Below are 24,280 nucleotides of genomic sequence, written 5' to 3' on the forward strand. Positions count from 1 at the left end.
CCCAGGGTAGACCATTTTCTCCACCCCTGTGGATTGCTAGGGGCTCACCTGGTGGCAAGGAAGGTGGGGAAAGGTGTTTAGACTGGACTTGGGCCTGGAGTTTCCAGGAAGCTATCTTGCTCGCTGAGCTAAGCTGGAGAACAGATGAGGGTGGGGCTCCTGCCCTGGCTTCTTTCCTGAACTACTCCCAACCTCTCCAGGGCTTCCCTGGGGCTTCCCAGGCCCTCCAATTCCTCTACCTCCTTATCAGCAGGCAGCCTGAAGTAGAGGAAAGGGGATAGTGCTGGGAGGCTCTGATCACATTGGTGGTCAGAACTAAGATCCAGCAGGGAGGTGGGGCCAGGACTCCTGGGTCCAGAAGTGGCTGGGGATAGGACTCAAATGTCCAAAGGATAAGTAGGGCTGGGAGCCAGGCAAGCCAGAATGAGGGGTCTTCATGTGCCCACACACAAAACCCTTGGAGCTGGCTTCCCTACCTGTGAGCTGGCTTCCACCTGTGAATGGTATGACTTCATAGGTTCCCCTGAGGAGGAAAACAATGTAGCATGTGGGTGAATCACCTCTGTGACCCTGCAGAGGATCACCAGCTAAGTGTGGCACTTCGCCTGTGTTTCAGCCTTCGCTTATATAAGCTGGGAGTTATCATCACCCCCATTTGCCAGATGAGGAAACTGAGGGCTTCAGAGGTTCCTTGGCTGAATGGCACAGGCACACACATCGGGTGGGTGACCAAACTGGGATTTGCTCTGAAGCCATGTGACGCCAGTGCCCATGAGCCAAGTCTTGTTGCTCTGTTGTTTTATTGATTCATTTCTGGTTTATAGGTCTACACCCACTCCCACATCGTGGGTGGACTGTGAGCTCCTGGGAGGAGGTCCTTGGCCATTTCAGTTCCAGAGGAGCTCAGCCCCTGCCAGGCAAGAGGGCTCAACAAAGGTGTGCTGAGTGTGGTGTGGTGTGGTGTGGTGGGGCCAGCGCCGTGACTCTGACACCTGGAGGAGACACTGAGCTTATATTTTCCAAGGAATCAGGCAGCAATACCAAGGGGAGACTGGGAGTTTTTCAGCTCTGCTGAGCTATACCCTAGCCCTAGCTCTGCTTTTTTAAAAAAAAAAAAAAAAAAACAGGGTCTCACTAAACTGCTTAGGACCACGCTAGTTTGCCGAGGCTGGCCTCTAACTTGCACTCCTCCTGCTTCAGCCTCTGGGGTTGCTGGGATGATAGGTATGGCCACTACGGCCAGTCAGGCAATGAAGCTGTATGACAGTCTTTGGCTCTCCTTGAAAGAAAGAACTGGTGCCCTCTCTTCTCTGCTGACAGGAAGCCTTGTCCCAGCCCTAGGATCCAGAATTCTAGTTCCCCAACCACCTCTCCAAGGGTCCCAGCTCCTATTGCCCTCCTATTTTTCTAGATCCCAAATAACTAGGCTCCTAGGTACCAAGATTCAGGGGTCCTGACTCCCAGCTAGAGGTGTGTGGACCCTGCTGATACTGGCTGGCAAAAACTAATTATGGGGCTGGCGAGTAGCTCAGTGTACAGCACCTGCACAGCACGCGTGAGGCCCTAGATTAATCCCCAGTTCTATAAAAAATAAAATAAAATAAGGCCAATTATACACATCAACTGTTCTTCATACTCAGTTAAGTCGTGGCAAACTTGAAATTGTCCAGAAAGGAGTATTTACACTATGGAAATCGGCAAATGCAAATCAGGGCTATTGTTTTCCCCAGAGAACTTGTTGTTAACATTTATGAGGCTCCACCCAGCCCTTCAGATGTCCTGCTCTCCAGGCCAGTGACCCCCATCCAGCTCAGGGAGACCTGGGGTCTGAAGAAAATCATGACAAGGCACAAGACCATGGCTCGGACACTAGTGCATGCCCAAGCTGCACCATGGCTGGCCCCGTTTCCTGCCTTGGATTCTCCCTCATACCAAGGCCTCTGTCCTTGTCTGGAACAGGAGTCCCTGCACATCACAGGAACTGAGAGTCCCAAGTTTGGAGCCATGTGAGCTCAGGGGTGGCCATGGGCAAGTCACCTTACTGTGCTGGCTTCAGTGTCCTGATCTGCAGCATGACAATTAGTAGAGAGCAACACCAGAGTTAAGATCTGTGCATGGGACCCGAGCAAGGTAGGCGACCTCCCTGTGCCTCAGATTGCTTGAGGTGGAGGTAATAGTGGGTCTCACCTCATTAGGGTGTCATGAGGGTAAACAAGTTATGCCCATAAAAGGCTTCCTTTGCAGAGGACTTACCATGTTCTTTGTTAATCATTTCCTGTCCCACAGGGACCTCTATGCTCAGCATAGGATCTGCATAACAGTAGATGCTCATTTAATGTTCCCAGTGGTCATTTCCCACAACAGTAAGATGGACCAGTGTCTCTGAGTGGAGGCGATTTTCCTTTGACTCTTCCTGTCCCTTCCGGCCACCAGGGGGCGCCCCTGCCCCTCCCGCGGAACCGCCCCCTCACCTGTGCAGGTTGTGCACCTGGCGCCGCCTCCGGAAGAGGGGACGCGGAGACCTCGGAGATAGCCCGGGCGGCGACTGGTGAGAGCCTAGGGGGCGCCGAGGGCAGGGCCCTCCGGGCTTCGGGCAGGAGTGGGCAGGACCAGGTCGCTGGGAGGGGTACCGGGGCAGCCGGGCGGTCGCCTGGCTCCTCCGGGAAGTGGGGACACTGGCAGGAAGGAAGGTGGTGGCCGGGTTTCGAACGCCTGGGGCTGGGGTCAGGAAGATCCTCTATGCGATCCTGGTGCAGCTGGACTGGGACTACCGCGACACCTGGGCTCCGCGGGCAGGGCTGAGCTGGGACACCTGCAAGGGAAGGGAGGACAGGTGCGCGTGTACGCGCGCTCCGGTGTGTCTAGGGGGCGGGACCCTCGAGAGAGCTTGAGCAGGTAACCCGTGTGACCTGAGCCCCTGGACCCTGGGCCCCGGGAGGCCATCGGGGATCGCAGGGCTCGGGTCCCCAGGGGCGGGCCGGGAAGTAAACAGAAACCCGGAGTGGCGGCGGCTGCGCGCTGGCCGGCACAACCTGTTACCTCGCCCTGCCCTGGGCCTGACGCCAGGGCCCTGGGAACCCGGGGGTCTGGACGTGAGCGTTCTTGAATCCAGAGTGGTGGGGGCAGGACCTGCTTGGTCTTGCAAAAATCGGAGGACTGTGTTGGGAATCCAGGAGAGTGGACGCTAAGGGTGGGGACTCCAGGTCTGCAGGGGTCCAGAACAGACCCCTGGGTCCTGAGATAATAGAAGAAGGCCTAGGGAGGGCAGTGAGGGGGGAGCTGGGCTTCTGCCAGGGCAGGGTACTGGATTCCTAGGGCAAAGGTGTCAGGACACCGAAGTCCTCAAAGGTGAGGGGAGGGTCCTGCATCCTTGAGAGAAGTTGGATTCAACCCTCAGAGTCCTTAGGAAGCTGGGTTTGGGAAATTTTGCCCCATAGTGAGGGGCTGGGAGCCACAGCAGGTTGTGAGAAGGAAGCAGGGACTGTCAGGGGGTGGTCTGTGGTTCCAGAGTACTGAGAAGAGGCTTCCTGGGACAAAAGCCGAAGGCAAGGAAGTTCATTTCTGCTTTCTGCCTCAGTCTACCCACTCTACCCTGGGGACATTAACGGAGCTGGGTGGCCAAAACACAGATCATTAACCCTTGGTGGCCCAGGGAGGGTGAGGTTGCAGGACTGGGATGGCCAGGTATTGGCCAGCAGGGGGCAAGCCTGAAGGGCTACAAGGTGGTATGTCATGCAGCCATCTGTCCCCACAGATGCTGCAGATGTCATGAGCTCCCCAGATGGGCCACGCTTCCGGTCAGGGCTGCTCTCCGGGGCTGCCTCCCCCAGTGGCGAGGATGGTTTCTTCCCCTTTGTGCTGGAGCGAAGAGACTCATTCCTGGGAGGGGGCCCAGGGCCTGAGGAGCCTGAGGACCTGGCCTTGCAGCTTCAGCAGAAGGAGAAAGACCTGTTGCTGGCGGCAGAACTGGGCAAGATGCTTCTGGAGCGCAACGAGGAGCTACGGAGGCAGCTGGAGATGCTGAGTGCCCAACACGCTGAGCACGAGGAAGTGAGCTGGCTGCAGGGCCTGGGCGGAGGGCAGGTGGAAAACAGGCAGGCCTGGGGTGGACCAGAGAAGGGGACCACACAAGGAGAGGAGAGAAGAGCATGGGGCAGGTGGGTGGCAGGGGGAGAACAGGTGCGCAGGAGGATGCCTCTGAACAGTTCAGGGATGGCCTGTTGTTCTGGCAGTGTTGCCCAGTGGTTAAGAACAAAAATTCTAGGTTGGAGTAGAGCATTTGCCTAGTACGCGTGAGACCCTGGTTTGGATCCCAAGCATCAAAAAACTAACTAAATAAATAAAAGACTTTTGAGGACAAGTCAAGATCTAGGCCACAGACCCCTGTGGCCCTCTGGCTTCTCACCTAACAGGTGCTGAGAGCCACTCCCTGCCTTCACCTGGCCAAGTCCCCTCCAAGCATCATCTCAGTTAATTTTTGCCCAGCCTCATGAAGTGGGAACAGTTCTTCCCTCTGCCCAGGCTGGGGCTCACATCTGGACCCCTAAGCTTCCTTGTGTACTTGCATTGTTGGCCCAATCCCCACTCTGAGCTGACCTGGGCAGTCATTTGCCCTGCACCTCTCCCACCAAGCTAACCTAATAACATCTCAACGTGACACTTGGTTCCCCATAGGCATGCACTGTCCCCCGCATCTGCAAACCCCATTGAATCCTATACACTAGCTTCCAAATCTGTCCCACTTTTCACTTCTGCAGCCTCTACATTGATGGCAGCCCCGGGCATTGCTTCTGCTCAAGGCACTTCAGTGCCCTATCACTGACTCCTCTTGCCTCCTGGAACCCATTCCCAAGGAGCAGCCAGTGAACTTCAAACACTGCAAATCAGATCATTTCTCTCCTGGCTCAGAATCTCCCCATGGCTCCCCATCACACTTAAGATGAAACTGAAACTCTTGCCACAGCCTAAGAGTCCCTCAAGTCCACTGGCCTCCCTGACCTGTTGGCTTTGCCATCCTTCCCACCCACTTCTCTTTTTCAATTCTCAGAGTGACTGCAGCTTGCCCCTTCAGGGCCCTTGTCTTGCTGTTTCACAGCCCTCCTCCTGGTTGACTGCAGGAGTCAACCCAATCAATGTCTCCTTGACAGCTTCCCCCCCACCCCACCCCACCCCCGTTGTTCTTCATCACTTTGCAGGTTTCTTCACAGCCCTTACTGTCTCTCAGATTACCTGGCTCAAGTCTGTATCCATTTGCCTGTGGCCCTCTGGACACTAAGCTGCTTGAGGCAGTGGACTTGGTGGTCTATCGACTTAGAGACCCCAGAACAGGAACTGAGGAAATATTGGATGGAGAGATGGAGAATGGATGGTGGATGATGGAGGGAGGGAGGGATGAAACATGGACACATTAAAGAGACTTGTCCCGACCACATGGTGGCAGCAGCAGGGCCAGGACAATGGGATCCTAACCTGCCAGCTTCATCCTTCAGGAGGGCTGCCCCCACAGTATTTGGTTAAGACATTGCTGCCTGTTGGCACCCCTGCTCCACTAACTGTGTCCTTGGGCGAGGCATTCAGCCCCCCTGAGTCTGTTAAGCATTCTCTAGTGGATTGAATACCTGGTAAGCTCTGACAGGCAGCTGGCAGGAATACTTGCTAATAGTTGTAACAACCATGGTTACTGTCACCTGGCCCAGGCCTTTGTGCCTTGAGGACCTAGAGAGAGTAGCCCTCCAACTTGTCTGTCTCCTCATGCTGGGCACCTGGGTGTGCCAAGCGCGTCCCCCCGCTGGTCCAACAGGTTTTGGGGAGGGCAGGCAGAGGCGTGGGGCCAGGGCGGGGCTGACCAGAGTTAATTAGAGGGAACTGGGGGAGAGGGGCTGGGCAGAGACTGGGCCTGCAAAGCCCCCAGGACACTGCAGCTGTGTGAGGCCATGGGCCGGGGCTTAAATTCAGCCAGAATCAGGCGCCAAAAACGGCGCTTGCGACCTCGGGTCCGGAAGCTCAGGCAGCAGCCGGAGGTGAGTGGCCATTGGGGAGCTCCACGCCCCCAGCCAGCATCACCATCCTGCCTGGCCTGGCCCCTTCTCTCTCTTGCTTTCCTCTGCTGCCTTCTGATTCTCTGGGCTGTGCTGTGTCGTGCTTTCTCCCTGACTCTCCTCTCTAGCTTTCAGGTCTCACTCAGTGTGCCAAGAGCATCCCCCTCCTGGCCAGCTGGTCTCTGCTTGTCTGTCCCTCCATCCCCATCTCTGGGTCTGCTCCAATCCTATGTCTCCTTCTGTGTCTGACCCTCTGCCTGGTCCCACAGCGGCTGCAGCAAGAGAACCATGAGCTCCGCAGGGGCCTGGCAGCCCGGGGCGCTGAGTGGGAGGCCAGGGCTGTGGAGCTGGAGGGGGACGTGGAGGCGCTGAGGGCCCAGCTGGGAGAGCAGCGCTCAGAGCAACAGGACAGCGGCCGCCAGCGCGCACAGGCGCTCAGTGAGCTCAGTGAGCAGAACCTCCGGCTCAGCCAGCAGCTGGCCCAGGTGGGACTGCCTTGATCCCTGGGCATGGGTGGTGTGGGGCCAGCGGGAATCAGCTTGAGCCCGCTGAGGGCTCCCCTGCCCTCTCCCCCACCCAGGCCTCCCAGACTGAGCAGGAGCTCCAGAGAGAACTAGACGCCCTTCGGGGTCAGTGCCAGGCTCAGGCCCTGGCTGGGGCAGAGCTAAGAACACGGCTAGAGAGTCTGCAGGGGGAGGTGAGTGCCTGCTGGGGCTGGGGGTTAAGGGTTGGGGGTCAGCTTGAACCAGAAAGACTGGGCTGGGGGCTCCATGGGGCTGGCCCACTCTTCCCACCCCACCCTGAGACCTTCCCCCAGAACCAGATGCTGCAGAGCCGCCGGCAGGACCTGGAGGCACAGATCCGAAGCCTGCGTGAGGAGGTGGACAAGGGCCAGGGCAGACTGCAGACTACTCATGAGGAGTTGCTGCTGCTAAGGCGGGAGAAGAAGGAGCACAGCCTCGAGGTGAACTATGGGGGAGGGGGAAAGCTGGGTCCTTAGCAATAGCCTCAGGGCTTTCTGGGAGATGTGGCCCTTGATCATTGGAAACCCAGCACCTGGGTCACAAAAACGTGGGCATGAGCCTGGGGCAAGTGGGAGCCACAGTGGGCTGTTGAGCAGGGGGGGGTGTGCTCTCAATGCATCAGAGCCTGGTGGCTGGGAGACTTGGGAGAGGGCTAAGACCAGGATTCAGGCCAGAAATGCCTGGTCTAGACTATCCACATCTGGAGTGGTAGTGATGGAGAAAAGGAACAAAAAAGGGAAGGACCTCTGATATTTGAGACCTCAGAGATATGTGCTCTGGATTGCCTGGCTTTTTATCCCACTGTCTCTTGTTACCATTGTGGAGAGCCCAGCCTGTTTTCCCATTTGTGATACGGAATGCTAATGGCACCCACCTCTGGGCTGTGGTGAGGCGTGAGGCTTAGGAGAAATACATGTTGGATCAAAGCAATTAGTGAGAATTAGAAGTTAGACTGGACAGGGGAGGGGACTGCGCTGTGAAGTGACCCGATAGGTGGAACAGGCAAGGATGATGCCCGGCGCGCCCTATTTTATAGGGGAGGAAATTGGCATCCGTTCAGGGAAAGTAGTTCTGCGCTCCAGAAACTGCAGCACTGGGCTGCTGAGGCTCAAGGCTGCCGGCGCTCGGGCGCCCTCTGTGGGCCACCACCAGATGCAGGCGCTGGCATTCAGGCTGACTGCCCTCTGGCCCTCTGCAGCTGGAACGTGCTCGCTTTGAGGCTGGGGAAGTGCTGAGCGCCCTGCGGAGGCTGCAGCGGCGCGTCTTGGAGCTGGAAGAGGAGTCACGCCTTCAGGACGCCAACGTCTCCAGTGCCTCACTGCAATCGGAGTTGGCCCACAGCCTCGAAGGCGACCAGTACGAGGACCAGGACACCAGTGTATGTGGAGACACCCAGGTAAGCTCGCAGCCCACCAGCCCCCAACCAGTATCATCAGCTAGGGGTGCTGATTCCTGATTCCTGATTCAGCTAGGGCACTGACTGATTCCTTTGGCCCACAGATCACCCCATCCCTGGAGACCCAAGAGGCATCCAGACCCCCATCTTCACCCCAGGAGGAGAGCTTGGAGCCCCCTAAGAAGCGAGCACCTCTAAGCCCAGTGGAGATACTAGAAGAGAAGGAAGAGGAAGTGGCTAGGCTGCAAGATGAGGTGGGGGAAGGGCTGAGTGCTGGATGTAGAGTCCCATAAGCTCCCCAGTTCATTCCCACCTCCACTTCCCAGCCTGTGCTCACTCAGCCTCCTATACATGAATTTGTAATGGCACATGCCTGTAATTCCAGCAACTGGGAGGCTGAGGCAGGTGGATGGCTAGTTTGAGACCAGCCTCATCAACTTAAGGAGACCTTCGGCAACTTAGGAAGACCCTGTCTCAAAAAGAACTAATGTATACGGCCCCTACAGGCGCATTGCCCCTCCCATACACCCACTGCCTCTTCCAGCTTCCTTCCTGCATATACCACCCCACCAGGCTTGCCCCACCCCACCGTGCACCAGCCTGAGGGCCTCTGAATCCATGAGCCTTCTGCACAGTGGAGCAGGCGGGGGAGCCAGGGAGAACTGGAGCCTAGGCTGCCCGGGACCCAACTTTCTGCTGCTCCCCTGTGCAGATCACGCTGCAGCGGGAAGAGCTGCAGACCTTGAGGGAGGAGTTGCAAAGGCAGAAGGAGCTGCGGGCAGAGGACAATCCCGCGGAGGCCCTAAGCTGCGCCCTCTTGGACCGTGACGAGGCTGTGAACAAGTGAGCCATTGCCACCCTTCACCACCGCCCCAGCGGGGCGACAGGCCCCCTCGGTACTCTGGTCCTTCTGTGCTCTTAATTGCTCTCCGCCTTATGGGTTATTATCCCCACCCCGGCCCAGGGGCCCTCTGCCCTCCGTGGTCTTGCTGTTAGCGACCCCCCTCCCGTCGTGGCCCAGGAGCCCACTACCATCCTGGCTCCTGGAGTCCCCGGCGCCCTCGGACTTGTTTTCCGCCGGCAGGGCCGTGGAACTGTCCCTGGAGCTCAGCCGCATTTCGCTGGAGAGGGACTCCCTGTCCCGGGAGCTGCTGCGCACCATCCGCCAGAAGGTGGCGCTGACGCAGGAGCTGGAGGCCTGGCAGGTGAGCGGCGGGGGCGGGGGCGGGGCCCAGGCCCCGGCGGCCTGGGGCCTGGGGCAGGTGGGACCTGAGCACTGACCCTCCTCCCGCCCCGCCTCCCGCAGGACGACATGCAGGTGGTGATCGGGCAGCAGCTGCGCTCACAGCGCCAGAACGAGTTGAGCGCGGCAGCATCGACCCCACGCCGCTCCACAGCACGCTTCTCACTGCGCCTGGGCCCCGGGCCTGCCGGCGGCTTCCTCAGCAACCTTTTCCGAAGGACCTGAGGGCTGGGCCGAGGCGACCACCCTTGACTCACTCTGGGGCATACTTTCCTCTAAGGGCCAATGGAGCGACAGGGCCTGGATGTCTTCCAAGTGGGGTTGGTGCCCTCTTCACCCCAGGAGGCTAGACAGGGGCTCTTTGGGAGTAGGGGCAGCTTCGGGGCTAGAGACCCCAGGTGGGTGGCGGGGGCAGTGCAACAGAGCTTCTATTTTCGCAGTCTGTATAGGTCTATCATTTCTAAGCGCTAGGCTCCCTGAGTCTCTGGCTGCTCCAGGGCAGGGGTGGGTGTGGGTATTTATGTATCAAGAACAGACAGAGTAATATATAAACCACTATATGGACTTGGCCTCCATTCTTGGGAAGGAAGCACATAGAAGAAAAGCCTGAAACTTTATTGTAGAAAAAAAAAAAAAGAAAGATAAACACTCCAAATCCCTAAGGTGGGGGTATGTTGTCCGATGTCAGAAGGACAGGGAGAAGGCTCGGTACCCCAGGTTGGTGAAAACATCCACCCGGCAGCTGCTGCCAGCGACTGTCAGGACCTAGGGACAAGAAGGGCATGACTGACCTGCCGACACCCCCCAAGGCTCCAGTGACTCTCCAGAGCCCCTTGCTTCACCCACCTTGCACTCAGGGGCTGCTGGCTGCTGGTTGAGGCTGAGGCTGAGCAGTCCTGGGGAAGATCCAGGCACCTGGGCCTTAAGCTCTCCGCTCAGCTGCCAGTGGTTTACGGAGCGACCCTGGCCAGCTGACAGAATCTGTGGAGGACAGGGAGTGGGGTCAGGACTAGAGAGGGGAGCCAGGCAGGGGTGGCAGAAGTGAAACAGAGGGACTTACCAGGTCCTGGTAGAAGGTGACATGCTTCTGTGGCGCCCGCATTGGAAAGATGGTGGTGGGTGTGGAGGACCGGAGGTGCCAGAGGGTGAGGGCTGGGCCCCCTCCACAGACCTGGGAAGAAAGGTAGGAGTCCCTAGCCACTGAGAGCCATGGGCCCTCAGCTGACAGGGCCCAGAGCTGCCACCCCATCTGACCACACAATTTGCAGGCTCACCATCCAGTCTGAGTCAGTGGCCAAGCATCCAATCCAGCGCCCGTTGTGTGGCCTTGAGCACTCCTGACGGGGGAGGGAAAAGGTAAAGACAACTTTGGGGAGTTGGGGGGCATACAGAACAGAGGTATGAGTCCTGTCCTCACCTCGTGCTTATAGACCTCAATCGTCTGGACCTCTCTGACCGTTCGGAGATCTGTGGGGAAAGAATCATGAGAGCTCCCTATGAGCCCTACCGTTCCCAGCCTCCCTTACCACTATTTTACCATCCAATTGTACCTACTTACCCCAGAGTCGCACAGCCCCATCCTCGCCACCTGACAGCACCTCAGGGCTGCGTTCCCGCAGTGCCAGGCAGTGGATGTAGTCTGTGTGGCCCCGGAGGGCCCGCTGCAGGAAGAGAGCCAGGGTAAAGGGGGACCCAGGAAGAGTGCTTCCCCCTGGCTCTGATCTGCCCCAATTCCAGGGCCCTGCTCACCCACCGTGAAAGTCCCAGTTTCAAGGTCCATAGTGTGCAACTGACAGTCTCCCCCAGCCAGGATGAGGGAATTCTCCTGCAAAGGAAGGCAGGGCAGAGCTAGAAGTCAGTGTCAAATCAAGACAGGGAGAGGATGAAGGATCAGACTGTCACAAAGGGATCAGACCTTGGGGACAAGCAGCAAGGCATTGATCTCAGGCACTTCCAGGCTGGTCCTGGGGGATAAAAAGCAGGGTCAGCATCAGTGAGGCTAGTGCCCTCACCCTACCTGCCTTCCACCCAAGTGGCCCTGGCTCACCTGTATGGGGGCTGACGACGCCACAGTTCCTTACAGCCCTTTGTAAGGGAAAACACCAGGTGACCTCAAAGGCTCTCCCTGGCATAGGGCAGGCCAACCCTTCCCCAGCCTCTAGACTCCTTACCTTCTTGAGGATCTCTGCCCAAAGCCAGGCCTTCACCTCCCCATCGCCAGCACTGAGCAGATGTCGATCAGTGGAGACCATGCTGTAGACGGGCCCATCATGGGCTGAAAAGAAATGAAGAACCTTAGCCCACCCTGTCCCCTCTTCCACTCCAGGGTCCTCTAAGCCAGACTTGATGGCTATACCCACCTTGGAAGGTCACCACGGGTTTCTTGCTTTCCTCTTTGGCCTCTGAACTCAAAGCAGCAGACAGGCTGCAGGGGGGAGGCAAGGCCAGGTCAGAAGCAGGAGGGCCAAATACCAGGATTCACACATGGTAGGGAGCAAGGGACAAGAGTACCTGAAGATAGCAATCTGCCCATAATTGTTGCCTGCCGCCAGGAACTTCCCACAGGGTGAAACACTCTGGGAGAAGATGGTCATGTGCAGCCGCTGCAGGGCCTGAAACACCTCTGTCTGTGGGGAGAAGCTGGATGAGGCCCCCAATTACAGACTTCTTCATGCCTTCCCTGCCACAGGCCTGGCTTCCCACTGCCAAGACTTCTCAGTCCTCTTTTGAGGTGGCCCACCACAAAGGCACTTTGCCCATGCATAACTAAGAGTGGCTCCAAGAAGAGGGTGAGGAAAGAGGAGCAGAAATGATGTCTAGTGGACCTCTGAGCAAACACCAAAACCTCTCTTATCAGTTTCTCCCGTGGTGAGATGGAGGTCACAGGAGAGTCTATCACAATTAGGTGAGCTAATGTATATAAAGAGCTTCACATGGGGCTGTCACATAGAAAGTGCTTAAAAACTGGTTCTTTGGGGCTGGCAGTGCAGCGCATACTTGGCGTGGATAAGGTCTTGGGACTGATCTCCAGCATCACAAAACAGTGTCTCTTCTACAGTTATTCTGTTAATTTGGGGGTGGTGGGTACTAGGTATTGAACCCAGGGGCCCTTTACAACTGAGCTACATCCCCAGTTCTTTTTATTATTATTATTGTTGTTGTTGTTATTTATTGGCACTGGGGATTGAATCGGGGTGCTTTACCACTGAGCTAAATTCCTGTCCCTTTTTATTTTTTAAATTTCTAGATGGGGTCTCACTAAGTTGCATATGACCTCAATCAGTTGGTTAGGCTGGCCTTGAACTTGCAATCCTCCTGCCTCAGTCTCCCAAGGAGCTGGGAATACACGCGTGAGCCACCTCGAGAGGTTCCCAGTTCTTTTTATTTTGAGCCAGGGTCTCGCTATGTAGCTAGGGCTGGCCTCGAACTTGTGATGCTCCTGCCTGAGCCTCGAGTTCCCAGGCGTGTCTCCGTTTCAGGCCTCAACTATTTTGTTTTTTAAGTGGCTCTATTTTTCCTGCACAAAAAAACCGGTACCAACATCTAATTCCTATCCAAGTTAGGCCCTTCTGGGTTACTCTCCTGTTCCTCCCCCCATTAGAGTCCAAATCCCACAAACGGCCCACGCACACCAGGGCTGCCTCATCTTTCCTTGTCCATCCCATTCAAGCAAAGCATGGACTACAAACCCCAGAAGGCACCGCGCACAAAACCCACTCACCTGACCCAGAGGCACCGCTAGCGGGGCAGCGCGCTCCATCGCAGGAACTACTACTCCCAGAGTGCTCCGCGCGGAACGTAGCCTTCTGACTCCGGACGTACGCGCAAGCGGCTACCCTCCGCGGCACCGTGTCTCGACACTACCGGCCGGCCGAGCGCGAAAAGTGGCTACCACGTGCTTCACGCACCCCCAAAACAGAGGAGAGCGCCGCGAAGCCCCTCGACACTAAGTGGCGCCGCTGCCCTGTTACGTCGGGACCCCTCCCCCTCACCTGCGGGAGGGAATCCTGCGGCCCGCGCGCCATTGAGCCCCTCCCGGCGCTCAGTGCCTTGTAGCTGTGGCCCAGGGGGTCGGTGGTNCCCCGCCGAACCTACGCGCCTTCCAGCCACGCGCCGTTCGTCTTCCGCGCCTGCGCAGGCCTCACCACTGCGCGCGCCAGAAGCCACGCCCCTCGCAGTGGGTCACGCCCCCGAAGGCTCCGCCCCTATCACCCGGATCCTACCCCTCCTGCCTTAATACCCTGAACCCCAATGATCCTTCAGCAGCCCCTGGAGCGGGGCCCCCCAGGTCGGGCCCTGCACGATCCGCGGACCGCCTCAGGGGCGACTCGAGGCCAGGACGCCAGGTACGTATGGGATCCCTGGGTTGGTACGACTGAGGAGCGCAGCTTTGGCTGGGGACTCATGGCTGGCCTAAGGGTTGATACCGGGTGGAGCAAACGGGGGGACTTAAGCTGAGGTCCGGCTGAGTCTGGGAGCTTGGGGTTTAGACCTTCCAGGTATTCTGATGACCAGAATGGGTGGCTTAGGTGCCACCATCACAGGAATGGGCTGGGTGCTCAGGTGCTGATGCTGCAAGCTCAGGTGGATAGATCTTTGGGAAGGGGCCGAAGGTGGGGTGCTCCTGGCTCTCTCTTTTTCCCAGCTCCCCTCTCCGAGGAGCTATGCCCATGAGCACCAAGCGGCGCCTGGAGGAGGAGCAGTGAGTTTGAGGGCAGGGAGGACTTCCAATATCAGTCTCCTCTGATGCCCACCAATCTACCTCCCCTCTTAATATCCCTGCCTGCCTTCCTCCCCATCTCTTCCCAGGGAGCCGTTACGAAAGCAGTTTCTGTCTGAGGAGAACATGGCCACCCACTTCTCTCGCCTGAGCCTACATAATGACCACCCTTACTGCAGCCCCCCCATGGCTTTTCCACCCGCCCTGCCCTCACTGAGGTAGGCATCTCCACTAAGTCTTCCAGAGGATCCTCAGAACTGCCACTCGTCATATCCTGCCTCATCATGCTATTTTTTTTTTTTTTAAAGAGAGAGAGGAGAGGGAGGGAGAGAGAGAGAGAGAGAATTTTTTAATGTTTATTGTTTAGTTTTCGGCAGACACAACATCTTTGTTTGTATGTGGTGCTGAGGATCGAACCCCGGCCGCACGCATGCCAGGCGAGCGCGCTACCGCTTGAGCCACATCCCCAGCCCCTCATCATGCTATTTTTAACTTGTAGCCAACTTCTGTGCTGATTCACATCTTGACTCCGAGTGAGAAACCTGGACCCACCAGGTCCAGGCCAGTTTTCAGCCCAGTGTCTTGACTGTCATTTCTTCTTCTTCCAGGAGTCCTTGCTCAGAACTACTTCTCTGGCGCTATCCTGGGAATTTAATCCCTGAGGCTCTTCGGCTGCTGAGGCTGGGGGATACTCCTAGTCCCCACTATCCTGCAACCCCAGCTGGGGACATAATGGACCTCTGAGCAATAGTGGGCAACATCATTCCCCATGTCTTTCCCCAGGGGAGACTGCAACCCTCAGGAAGGGACAAGGTGCTTGCTTGTGTATCTTCCTCCAGATTGGTGTTTGGGCAACAGGACCTTTCCTCAAGAGAAGAGGACACTGAACTCAATGGAACCTTGGGGTGGGAGGGCAGCAGCAGGGGAAGGGGAGGTATGCCCTGAAAAAGGGAATAAAAAATTGCTGAACAATTGAAGTCTTCAGTCTGAAACCTGAGGCCTTTGGGAAGGGTGGGGTGCTGGATGCTGGTGTTTCTCCTCAAGATCTTCCCTGGAAAACGGCTGGCCAGGTCCTGGCAGGCTGGGCTCCAGGCATTGAGAATGTGTGAGTCAGAGCCTCACCCCCCCCCTCCGCCCCCGCGGCAGCCTGACTCACTCCCTCCCTCCAGCTCTGGGGAGTCAAGCCCAGGATCATGCCACACTCCAAACCATTTAAAGTTAAAGATTATTTTATTAATAAATTCTCCCTCCACTCTAAAGTTCTCCCCAAAATAAATATCTCCTCCCCCCTTTGGGTTGTAGGGGTCTGTATTTTAGGGCCAGCCCTCCTAGAGGGCCAGCCCCCTATAAGAACAGGGCCCTAATCCCCCAAGATGAGGACCCCTAGAGGAGTTTCAGTCCATCTGTGTGGGTCGGGCCTAGTGTTGTGTCTGCCCCTGAAGTCAGCCTGGTATCCAGGGCATCAGGGGAAGGGAGAGACCCCCCTTGTGCAAATGCTGCAGTTTCTTAGTGTGAGCCAGCTTGAGGCTCCCTTTCTGTCCTGGAACCAGACAGACATAGGGCAATCAGACTCCTTGGAAGGCTCTCCTGAACCCTGGGCCCAGGTCTCAGGGGTGATTCACTGCCTGCCCCGCCTGTGGTTGGAGGAACCTGGCTAGGCCTGTGTCTGGGAGGCAGGAGCTGGCTCCAGAATGAATGAACAAATGAATGAACGGATTGAGTGCCGCACAGGCCGTGGGGGTGCTCAGTCACTGGATCAGCGCCACACCTGGACAGCCCTCTCCACCAGTCTCCTCTATGGGGGCTGCAAGATAAGAGGTGGGTCATGAGCAGCTGAAATGTGGAAGATCGATGGGGTAGGCGGCTTGGCGGGGCACACTTACTGGTAAACTTCTCTCTCCTGCGGCACCGTCTCCAGACCAGGAAGGCAGAAAGCAGTGCCAGCACCAGGGCCAGGCTCAGGGCACCCCCCAGGATGGGCCAAAGCAGCCGGAAGGGGGCGGGAGGTGCCACAGCGCCTGGGGACCAAGATTCAAGTCAGACTTCGACCCTCTCCGGACCAGCCCCGCCCCCTAGAACTGAGCCTCAAGCTTGCACCCCACTTGCGCCTTCTGGGGATTAATTTCCCAGATCCGAAGCCCTCTAACCCCCCCCAGCTACCCTCTCGGCTCCACTGAGGTCCACTTGCCGCTGGACCCGCACCCCACTTACAGCCCAGGCAGAAGTCACTGTGCGGTCGCGCGGGACACGACGCACAGTCCATGCACTTGTCCAGGTCCGCGCTCCAGGAACTGCCGCTAGAGCAGGGGGCGGTGCCTGGGGAGGGGGCAGCGGGTTAGCATGGGGGCGGGACGCGGCTATTCTGGGGGCTGAGGTCAGGGTCGGTCGGCTCGAATAACGTGAGTCACCGGCGCCCTCCCCCCCGCATTCCTCACAGGTGACCGAACGGCATGACCCGGAGATGGCAGTGCGGGTGGGGGTAGTAGCGTGGAACTTTGGGGAGAGGGGTCAGGTCCCCACAACCCCCCCGCCGCCAGTGGGTGACTCACTCCTGGGCACCCGGCCCGACCCCGGTCCCTCCTCCCGCATAGCTGGGCACTGAAGTCACCGGATGGAAGGGGGCACCCCACATGGTATANACTCTACAATCACTGGGGCTGGGCAGACCCTTAAAGACCAGGCTGGGGGGTGTGCCCTCTTACCGAAGAAACCTCCTGCCCTTAAACTTCCTCTCCACTTCTGGCAAGGACTTTTGGGCAGAAGACCCCACACCCCAATTGGACATGCAGAGAAACTGAGAGCCCAGAGTAGGAATGAAACTTGGGAGTGTCATGGACCTTCCCCACTAGAACACACGGAGTCTGAAGACCACCTGACCCCGGATCTCTACGTCCGTCCGGTTTCCCAGTTCCGGATGGTCCTCCAGGCACCCAATCTTGGCTCCCAGCCCCTGTGCCCCGCATACCTGGTGCCTGCTCCCCGGTTGCGGCGCGTAGCAGCCCCAGCCCGAGCCCCAGCACGAGGAGCCGCAGCATCGGGCGCATCGAGCCAAGAGCCATAGTAAGCGCCTGGAGGCCACCGCCGTCTGCACCGGCCGCCGGGCGGCGGAGACAGGGGATCGCCGCCCCGCCCCCGCCCCCGCCTTCCGGGGCGGGGCCCTGGCCTCCTCCCGCCCGGCCATCCGCTCCGGGATGCCCCTCCCCGTGCGGCCCGCTACCTTCAGTCATTCTTTCAACGAACAGTCCCAGCGCTGGGGGCCTCCAGTACTCTGCAAGCATGCGGACCCGGCTCTGCCTATTCGGCGCTCAAATCCGGAACTTGTGGGATAGGGCAAATCAGATATGAAACAACCCATAAAAATAATTATTGATTTCTTATATAATTTTTAACTCTGTGAGATCTTTCAAAAAATTTTATTTTGTTTTGCAAAGCTGAGGATCAAACCCAGGACCTCCTGCACTAGCACTCTACCACTGAGTTACATCCCAGTCCTCTCAAAGATTCTTTACAAAAAAAAAAATTGTTCCAATTAATTATACATGACCAAAGGTTCTTTAAACCAGGGGGTAACTGCTGGTTTTTAAAATTTAATTTAATTTAATTTTTGGTGCTGGGGTTTCAACCCAGGTGCGCTTAGTCACTAAGCCACATCCCCAGCCCTTTTTATATATTTTATTTAGAGACAGGGTCTCACTGAGTTGCTTAGGGCCTCTCTAAATTGCGGAGGCTGCTTTGAACTCTTGATCTTCCTGCTTCAGCCACCCGGAGCCGCTGGGATTACAGGCGTGCGCCACTGCGTGAGGCTAACTGCTGCTTTTTTAAGGGTCCCCCCGGGGCTGCAACAAAAGCAAAAATTATGTTCCTTTTTGAAATTAATTAATTTTACAGTAGAATGTATTTTGACATATGGTACACAAATGGAGCACAACTTCTCATTCCTCTGGCTGTACATGATTCAGAGTCACTCCAGTAGTGTAATAATGTTCTCTTTAATTTATACCTTAGGACATACATACTAAAATGCATGCTTGCTGTCTTCATTTTTCAGAGTAGAAAACTGAGGCTTGGGAAAGTTGAATGAATTCCCGAGGTCACAGTGCTAATAAGTGGTGGCTGAGGTGTCAGCCAACCCGGGTCCCCGAATCCCAACCGGTTGCAGGTGCAGCAGTCTGGGTCTCTAGCGCCCCTCTCTGACTAGCTTGGGAAGCGTTCGCGCCCACTGCGGATCGGGTCGGGGTCTCTGCCCCTCCCCGGGGGAGGTGGCCGAGTGACGTCATTGCCTCTTTAAGACCCCCCGTCTCCGCCCCCGTCCCCACACTCGGCCTACGGATCTTTCAGGTCCTTCACGCAGGTGAGCCCGGGGCAAGTGTGTGTATTGGGTTTGGGAGACACACCTTGCGGAGCCTAGTGCAGGGGGCTTGGGGACGCATGCGGGGCCACCTGGGTGGGCGAGTCCCTGGGCATGAGGCTGTATTGAGGGGATCCAGTCCTTCCGCAGTTCCAGAAGGGTTAAACGCCCCTCCCCCTCCCCAGGGACAAAGGCACCGAAACTCCGCGAGCCCCTCCCCCACCTGCCTTCCTCTCCAGGGCGGGACTCCCCTCCCCCTCACCTGCGGGAGGGAATCCTGCGGCCCGCGCGCCATTGAGCCCCTCCCGGCGCTCAGTGCCTTGTAGCTGTGGCCCAGGGGGTCGGTGGTGGAACCCGCCCTCGCGCCCTCGCACAGAGTCAAGCCACAGTATGTGGAAAGGGAAGGAGAGAAGGGTAGGGACGCATTCGGGGGCGAAACTTCGGGTAGCTAGATCTGGCAGATCCCCCTCGGTTGGTGAGCCCGACATCTTGGGCCTGACCAACACAGGTGCAGCCAGCTTAGTGGTGGAGGAACAGCTGAACAGACCCTTGGATTTTTATCTCCTCTTGGGACCCTAACATGGCCTTTTGGTCTAAATACGCACAAAAAGTTCCCCAACTTTGAGGGCTCACTCCTTGGCCCCTCAAAGGAGAGTGAGGGTGAACCCAGGCAGTCATTGGGGTGGCCTTCCAGAAGGAACTCCTTGTGTCCCCCGCACCTTGCCTGCCCCTCCAGGGCTGAGCCAGGCTGGACAGCCGCACCTGGTGGGAGAAACCTGGGCAACCTTCATTATTGGGAAAGAAGTGATTAACTAGGGAGGCATTAAATGCTAATTTTGACCGTGAGTAATTGAGGCTCACAGAGTACAGCTTGCTCCAATATCAGGACCTGTGGACAACTCCCGGGGTTCCTGCTGTTGGCATCCTGTGTGGGGTCACAGCTGTGACATAAGGTCTGGGCCAGCCACCCTTTAACATTCTTCTGCTTTTGTTCTCCCATGTAATGTAGCCCCTTCAACCTTGCCATGGCCTCTGCTGGTCTGCAGATCCTGGGAATTGTCCTAGCTTTGCTGGGCTGGGTAAAGGCTCTGATTTCCTGCACCCTGCCCCTATGGAAGGTGACCGCTTTCATCGGCAACAGCATCGTGGTGGCCCAGGTGGTGTGGGAGGGGCTGTGGATGTCCTGCGTGGTGCAGAGCACTGGCCAGATGCAGTGCAAGGTGTATGACTCGCTGCTGGCACTGCCCCAGGACCTGCAGGCTGCACGTGCCCTCTGTGTCATCACCCTCCTTTTGGCCCTGGTCGGCCTGCTGGTCTACCTTGCTGGGGCCAAGTGCACCACCTGTGTGGAGGACCAGGATTCCAAGGCCCGCCTGGTGCTCACTTCTGGGATCATCTTTGTCATCTCAGGGGTTCTAACCCTGATCCCAGTCTGCTGGACAGCCCACACCATCATCCAGGACTTCTACAACCCCCTGGTGGCTGAGGCCCAGAAGAGAGAGCTGGGGGCCTCCCTGTATTTGGGCTGGGCAGCCTGTGGCCTTCTGATGCTGGGTGGGGGACTGCTGTGCTGCACCTGCCCCTCTGGAGAGGCCCGGAGCTCCAGCCATTACATGGCCCGATATTCAGCATCTGCCCCGCATTCCCCCTCTCGGGGACCCTCTGAGTACCCCACCAAGAATTATGTTTGATGCTAGCAGGGGAATGAGGCTCCATTAACCAGGGAGCCTTGGCCCCTGAGCTGGAGCCATTGAGAAGTGGTGATGCCTGACAGCTTTGGGTTTGGTTCTTTTTGCTTTTTTTTTTTTAATGGGGGAGGGGAAGGTATCTCTTTAATCTAAGATGACCCAAACTCCCACTTGGGCTCTGCTGTTGGCATATTTCACCTTTGGATAAATTTGTTTCTGGATTCTTCTTCACTTTGAGCAACACCATCTTGGAAGCCAAGCTGGAGCTGTGGGACCAAAGTGAAGGCTCCTTGCTGCTGTGGCTTTTGGGACCACAAGATGACCTATCCGGAGGAGAGCTCCCACTGTTTCTGGGGACTGGGCTTCTCTAAGACTTTGATGGACAGCCACACCCCTCCTCATCAGGCCAGGAAGGACTCCTGATGAGTTACCAAAGGACTGCCCACCACTTTGTCTTCTGACCTCTACCTCCTCCATTATTACCAGGTCCTCTCCCCAAGTCTGGTCCCAGCTGTGCTGTAGACCTCACCACCCACACCTCTAACCCTGCACACATCTGCCCATGTCTGGCCCACACAAGATTTTACTAAATAAAGTATGTTTTGTTTCTGTGCCTTTGCTTTTGCTGGGGATGGAGTTCCCTGCCTGGCTAGAGGAGGAGACGGGTGGATGCAAGTCAATGATGATCTCTTGTCCCAGATCCTTTCCTGGCTTTGACCCCATGGTGTAAAAAAGGTTATTCACTGGGCAGGACCTGAAGCAGACCTTGGCCTGACTCCTCAGGGGAGTCAAGTGTACAAAGCAAAGGAAACCTGATTACAAGATCTCTTTTTATTCCAGATTCCAGACTTGAGGGCAGAGCTGGGGAACTGACAGGCTGGCTAGTCCCAAAGGGCCTATTTATGCAGGTGAAGTTTGGGCCAAAATGAACCAAGCAGGGAGAGCACAATCTCCTTTATTTTGGAGACAAGGAGATGCTGTCCTTTGTTCCTGGGGCAGGGGAGGGCTCAGAGGAAGAAAGGTCAGTCTATGTCCTGGACAACAGAAGAAAACAAGAGAGACAAGGTGGTCTGGCGCACCAACACCTTTGGCCCCATTTCGACCCCACTAAGGGTCATTTCAGCCAGACCAGCCGAGAACATCTGTAACGCCAGGTCTGGCTCCAGCTGTGCAGAAATAGGCTCCCACAAGGGAAGGGATGGTTAGAAGCAAGGGTGCAATCAGAGTCTGAAGGTGCAGACGCCTGAAGGAAGCCTTTTCCTCACACGTAGTCCCTCTTGTCCAGGCCCGACACGCCAGAGCGCGAAGGGATGGAGTAGCCCAGCCTAGGTCCACGGGGCCGCTCAAACTGGGGTGGGGGGCATGTGCAGCAGAGGAGCCCCCCACCTAGCATGAGCAGTGCAGCTGCAGCCCAGCCCAGGTAGAGAGAAGCCCCCAGCTCCCGCTTGAGGGCCTCAGCCACCAGGGGGTTGTAGAAATCCTGGATGATGGCGTGGGCCGTCCAGCAGACCGGGATGAGCACCAGGATGCCTGCGAGGAGCAGGAGGACTCCAGCAGTGAGCACCAGGCGGGCCTTGGCACCTTCGTCCTCCACACACGTAGTACACTGGGCGCCAGTGATGGCCACCAGCAGGCCAAGCAGGGCCAGCAGGAGGGCTACGACACAGAGGGCACGCGCGGCCTGCAGGTCCTGGGGCAGTGCCAGCAGCGAGTCATACACCTTGCACTGCATCTGGCCAGTGCTCTGCACCACGCAGGACATCCACAGCCCCTCCCACACCACCTGGGCCACCACGATGCTGTTGCCGATGAAAGCAGTCACTTTCCACAGGGGCAGGGTGCAGGAAACCAGGGTCCCCAACCATCCTAGCACAGCCAGGGTCATGCCCAGGAGTTCAAGACCAGTTGAAGCCATCTGCCCCTCAGTCAGGTCTCCCCAGCCCCAAGCAGTCTGGTTGACTCACAGAGAGGACCAGACGGGTCAGGTGGGTGGGTCTCAGTGCCCAGGGAGAGGGGAGAATGAATCGAAGCCTCTAGGTCAGGACAGTCCTCACATCTGTAGGCCTCTCGCAGGTGTCAGATCCTCACGGAACAAAAGCCAGTCTCTGTCCCACTTAGCTGAGGGGTTTTTGTCCCCTTGGTGGCCTATCGCCCCTCAGACTCCTGCAGTCTGGTGAGGCCAAGCTCACCCAGTTCGCTGCTTCCTCTCCCAGCTGGCACTGGTTCCTTCAGAGTAGCACCAGCCAAGGTGCCACCTGGGGCCTCTGCTGGTCTTGGCTGCAGGCGGGGTTTTAAGGACCGAGCAGGGGAGGAGCAGAGCCAAGGGCTGGGAGGCCTTGATTGGGCCGTGGGACCTGAGGGTTGAGGAGGAGGAGAGCTGGAGGTGCATGGGAGGGGCGGTAGGGGAGCCTCAGGGCCAGTGGGAGGGGGTCTACCTAGACCTGGCCGCCTGGGGAGGAAGAACAACTCTGCTTTGAAGCTCAGGGACCAGGAATGAGAAGACTGGGTGGGGCAAGTTGAAGAATAGGGGAGATGGGGTGCCGAGGTAACTGGCTAGGGACAGAGGAATAGGCAAAGGGAGTCTCAGCCTGCCCTCTGAGCCTGCCCACTCCCATGCCACCTTTGTCATCCCCCTGCCTCATTTCATGATGCAAATGTGCCCCTCCTCCCCGAGTATCGAACCCCCTCTCGGTCCCCCTACCCGCCCAAGATTCTCCGGAATCTGATCTGCCTTCCGTCTCAGCCCAGTGGCCCTGGCGGCTCCCGGGGGAGGGGCCCCGCCTGCGCGGTTCCCTGGGCAACAGGTGCCTGGCGCCCAGCTCAGGTGGCATTGCCCTGACAACGGCCTAGAAAACTACTCGCCTTCTATCTCAGCTCAGGTGTGCCTGCCCCACCCCCGCTGCTGAATCTGGGGGGCTGAGCTGAGCTGCTGAAAGCCTCCAGAGACCAGGGGACAAAGAGGAGCCTGCTGGGGAGGCGAGCAGGGGTGAGGTGGGGCGCACAGGCTGAGCAAGAAAGGGCAGGCAGCCCAGGACAGGGTGCAGCCAGTCAGGCCTCCCTGGGGGAGACACCTGGAGGATTCTGGTATCCCTGAGCCACACCTTCCAGTCGGCAGGAAAGAGCCCTGGGAGCCTCCTCATTGGGGGCAGCCTGAGAGTCGCACAGACCTCTGCTCAAATTCTGACCCCTACCAGGAATGCATCATGGAGAGTCAACTCCTTAACCTCCTTGCATCAAAGACCCATTGTGGGAAGTTCAGGAATTCCCTCAAGCCCTTCTCTGGGGACAAAGAATCCCTGAGGACTATTATTACTTTTACTTATTGGTATTGGAGACTGAACCCAGGAGCACTTTACCTCTGAGCTACAACCTGGACTATTTTTTGAGATAGGCTCACAATAGATTGCTGAGAATCTTGCTAAGTTGCTGATACTGGTCTTGAACATGTGATCCTCTTGCTCCAGCCTCCCATCAGTTTCTGGATCACTGGAATTACAGGTGTCAGCCACCATCTATAATTATCTGAACAGGGAGCATTCATAGGATTTCCAAAGACGTGTGTGGATTCTGAAAAATGCAGAGTGGGCCCTCATTCTGGACAGTCTCTCACCTCCATTTCTCCTCCCAAGAAAGAGAGGGCTGGGGGTGAGGCTGGAACTGACCTAGCCACAGACACCAGAAACTGGTAAGGGCAGTACTGGGAGGTGCCCCTTCTGCACACCTGGTGTCAGGGAGGTTGGGCCTTCAGTGCTTTGAATTTGAAGAGACTTTATTTATAGAGGGTTCTAGCTTCCAGGTTGTTTGGGACTAGAACCCAGGAGCAGGAACCTTCCTTCTGGGTATGAATTTTAGCACTTTTTGGAGGAGAGGTTTATGTTTACATCAGATTGACAAAGGGGTTTGTGATCTCCAAAAGCTTGAGAACCTCCCCATACCAAAAAAAAAAAAAGGAGACAGAGACCAGTGTCTGTGCCTCCCCACAGGAGGCAGGCCCTCTGGGATGAGGGGCTGGTCTAGAGCTCTAGACCAGAGGAGGTAGGAGGTGCCTTTTTCACAGTGGCAGGGGTGGGGTGGGAACCCACAACAGTGGATTAGACAATGGCTGGTCTCTAGCCCTCCAGTGATGGTGTTGGGTTCTTCCAGGTCATCCAGCCCCTGGGGCTTGTATATCTCAAGGATGAGGGGCTGGTGGAAAGAATGACAAATAGAGACAAGCCTGACTGTGAGCTCCCTCTGTGGCCTTCAGGGGCTGCCAGGAATCCAGCCGCACAGGTTTGGGCAGTTGTCAGGTGGCAGCAGCAAGCTTGGGTATCCAGAGGGCCC

The 24,280-nt window shown here is 57.1% G+C and overlaps 6 protein-coding genes across 7 annotated transcripts; 3 read left to right on the plus strand and 3 right to left on the minus strand.

Annotated features, from left to right (window-relative positions):
- Positions 1–2,404: 2,404 nt before the first annotated feature.
- On the plus strand, positions 2,405–9,765 carry Bicdl2 (BICD family like cargo adaptor 2). The gene is made up of 10 exons (XM_015490849.2): positions 2,405–2,548; positions 3,755–4,050; positions 6,308–6,523; positions 6,619–6,735; positions 6,856–7,002; positions 7,761–7,958; positions 8,063–8,212; positions 8,671–8,801; positions 9,043–9,163; positions 9,265–9,765. The coding sequence occupies exons 2-10, from the start codon at positions 3,769–3,771 to the stop codon at positions 9,424–9,426; spliced, it is 1,524 nt and encodes a 507-aa protein (XP_015346335.1). The 5' UTR covers positions 2,405–2,548; positions 3,755–3,768; the 3' UTR covers positions 9,427–9,765.
- Thoc6 (THO complex 6) lies at positions 9,760–13,191 on the minus strand. The gene is made up of 13 exons (XM_015490846.2): positions 12,923–13,191; positions 11,713–11,828; positions 11,562–11,626; positions 11,373–11,476; positions 11,249–11,286; positions 11,117–11,165; positions 10,955–11,026; positions 10,760–10,862; positions 10,619–10,668; positions 10,476–10,538; positions 10,262–10,372; positions 10,048–10,182; positions 9,760–9,966 (listed from the first exon to the last, which is right to left on the minus strand). The coding sequence occupies exons 1-13, from the start codon at positions 12,959–12,961 to the stop codon at positions 9,886–9,888; spliced, it is 1,026 nt and encodes a 341-aa protein (XP_015346332.1). The 5' UTR covers positions 12,962–13,191; the 3' UTR covers positions 9,760–9,885.
- A 96-nt stretch (positions 13,192–13,287) lies between these two features.
- Positions 13,288–14,898, plus strand: Hcfc1r1 (host cell factor C1 regulator 1). Of its 2 annotated transcripts, XM_015490847.2 has the most exons (4): positions 13,288–13,547; positions 13,847–13,903; positions 14,011–14,139; positions 14,530–14,898. In XM_015490847.2, the coding sequence occupies exons 1-4, from the start codon at positions 13,453–13,455 to the stop codon at positions 14,663–14,665; spliced, it is 417 nt and encodes a 138-aa protein (XP_015346333.1). In that variant the 5' UTR covers positions 13,288–13,452; the 3' UTR covers positions 14,666–14,898. The 2 variants fall into 2 exon arrangements, with proteins under 2 accessions (XP_015346333.1, XP_015346334.1); XM_015490848.2 differs by lacking the exon at positions 13,847–13,903.
- Positions 14,899–15,132: 234 nt separating this feature from the next.
- On the minus strand, positions 15,133–17,051 carry Tnfrsf12a (TNF receptor superfamily member 12A). Its single transcript, XM_015491542.2, has 4 exons — positions 16,887–17,051; positions 16,133–16,237; positions 15,805–15,939; positions 15,133–15,725 (listed from the first exon to the last, which is right to left on the minus strand). The coding sequence occupies exons 1-4, from the start codon at positions 16,978–16,980 to the stop codon at positions 15,670–15,672; spliced, it is 390 nt and encodes a 129-aa protein (XP_015347028.1). The 5' UTR covers positions 16,981–17,051; the 3' UTR covers positions 15,133–15,669.
- A 1,176-nt stretch (positions 17,052–18,227) lies between these two features.
- Cldn6 (claudin 6) lies at positions 18,228–20,566 on the plus strand. The gene is made up of 2 exons (XM_015491543.2): positions 18,228–18,272; positions 19,279–20,566. Exon 2 carries the CDS (start codon positions 19,295–19,297, stop codon positions 19,958–19,960), a length of 666 nt encoding a protein of 221 aa, XP_015347029.1. The 5' UTR covers positions 18,228–18,272; positions 19,279–19,294; the 3' UTR covers positions 19,961–20,566.
- A 207-nt stretch (positions 20,567–20,773) lies between these two features.
- Positions 20,774–22,641, minus strand: Cldn9 (claudin 9). Its single transcript, XM_015491545.2, has one exon. The coding sequence runs from the start codon at positions 21,870–21,872 to the stop codon at positions 21,219–21,221; it is 654 nt and encodes a 217-aa protein (XP_015347031.1). The 5' UTR covers positions 21,873–22,641; the 3' UTR covers positions 20,774–21,218.
- Between the last annotated feature and the right edge of the window lie 1,639 nt (positions 22,642–24,280).

Source organism: Marmota marmota, unplaced genomic scaffold (assembly GCF_001458135.2).
Source record: "Marmota marmota marmota unplaced genomic scaffold, marMar, whole genome shotgun sequence".
NCBI lineage: Eukaryota > Metazoa > Chordata > Mammalia > Rodentia > Sciuridae > Marmota > Marmota marmota.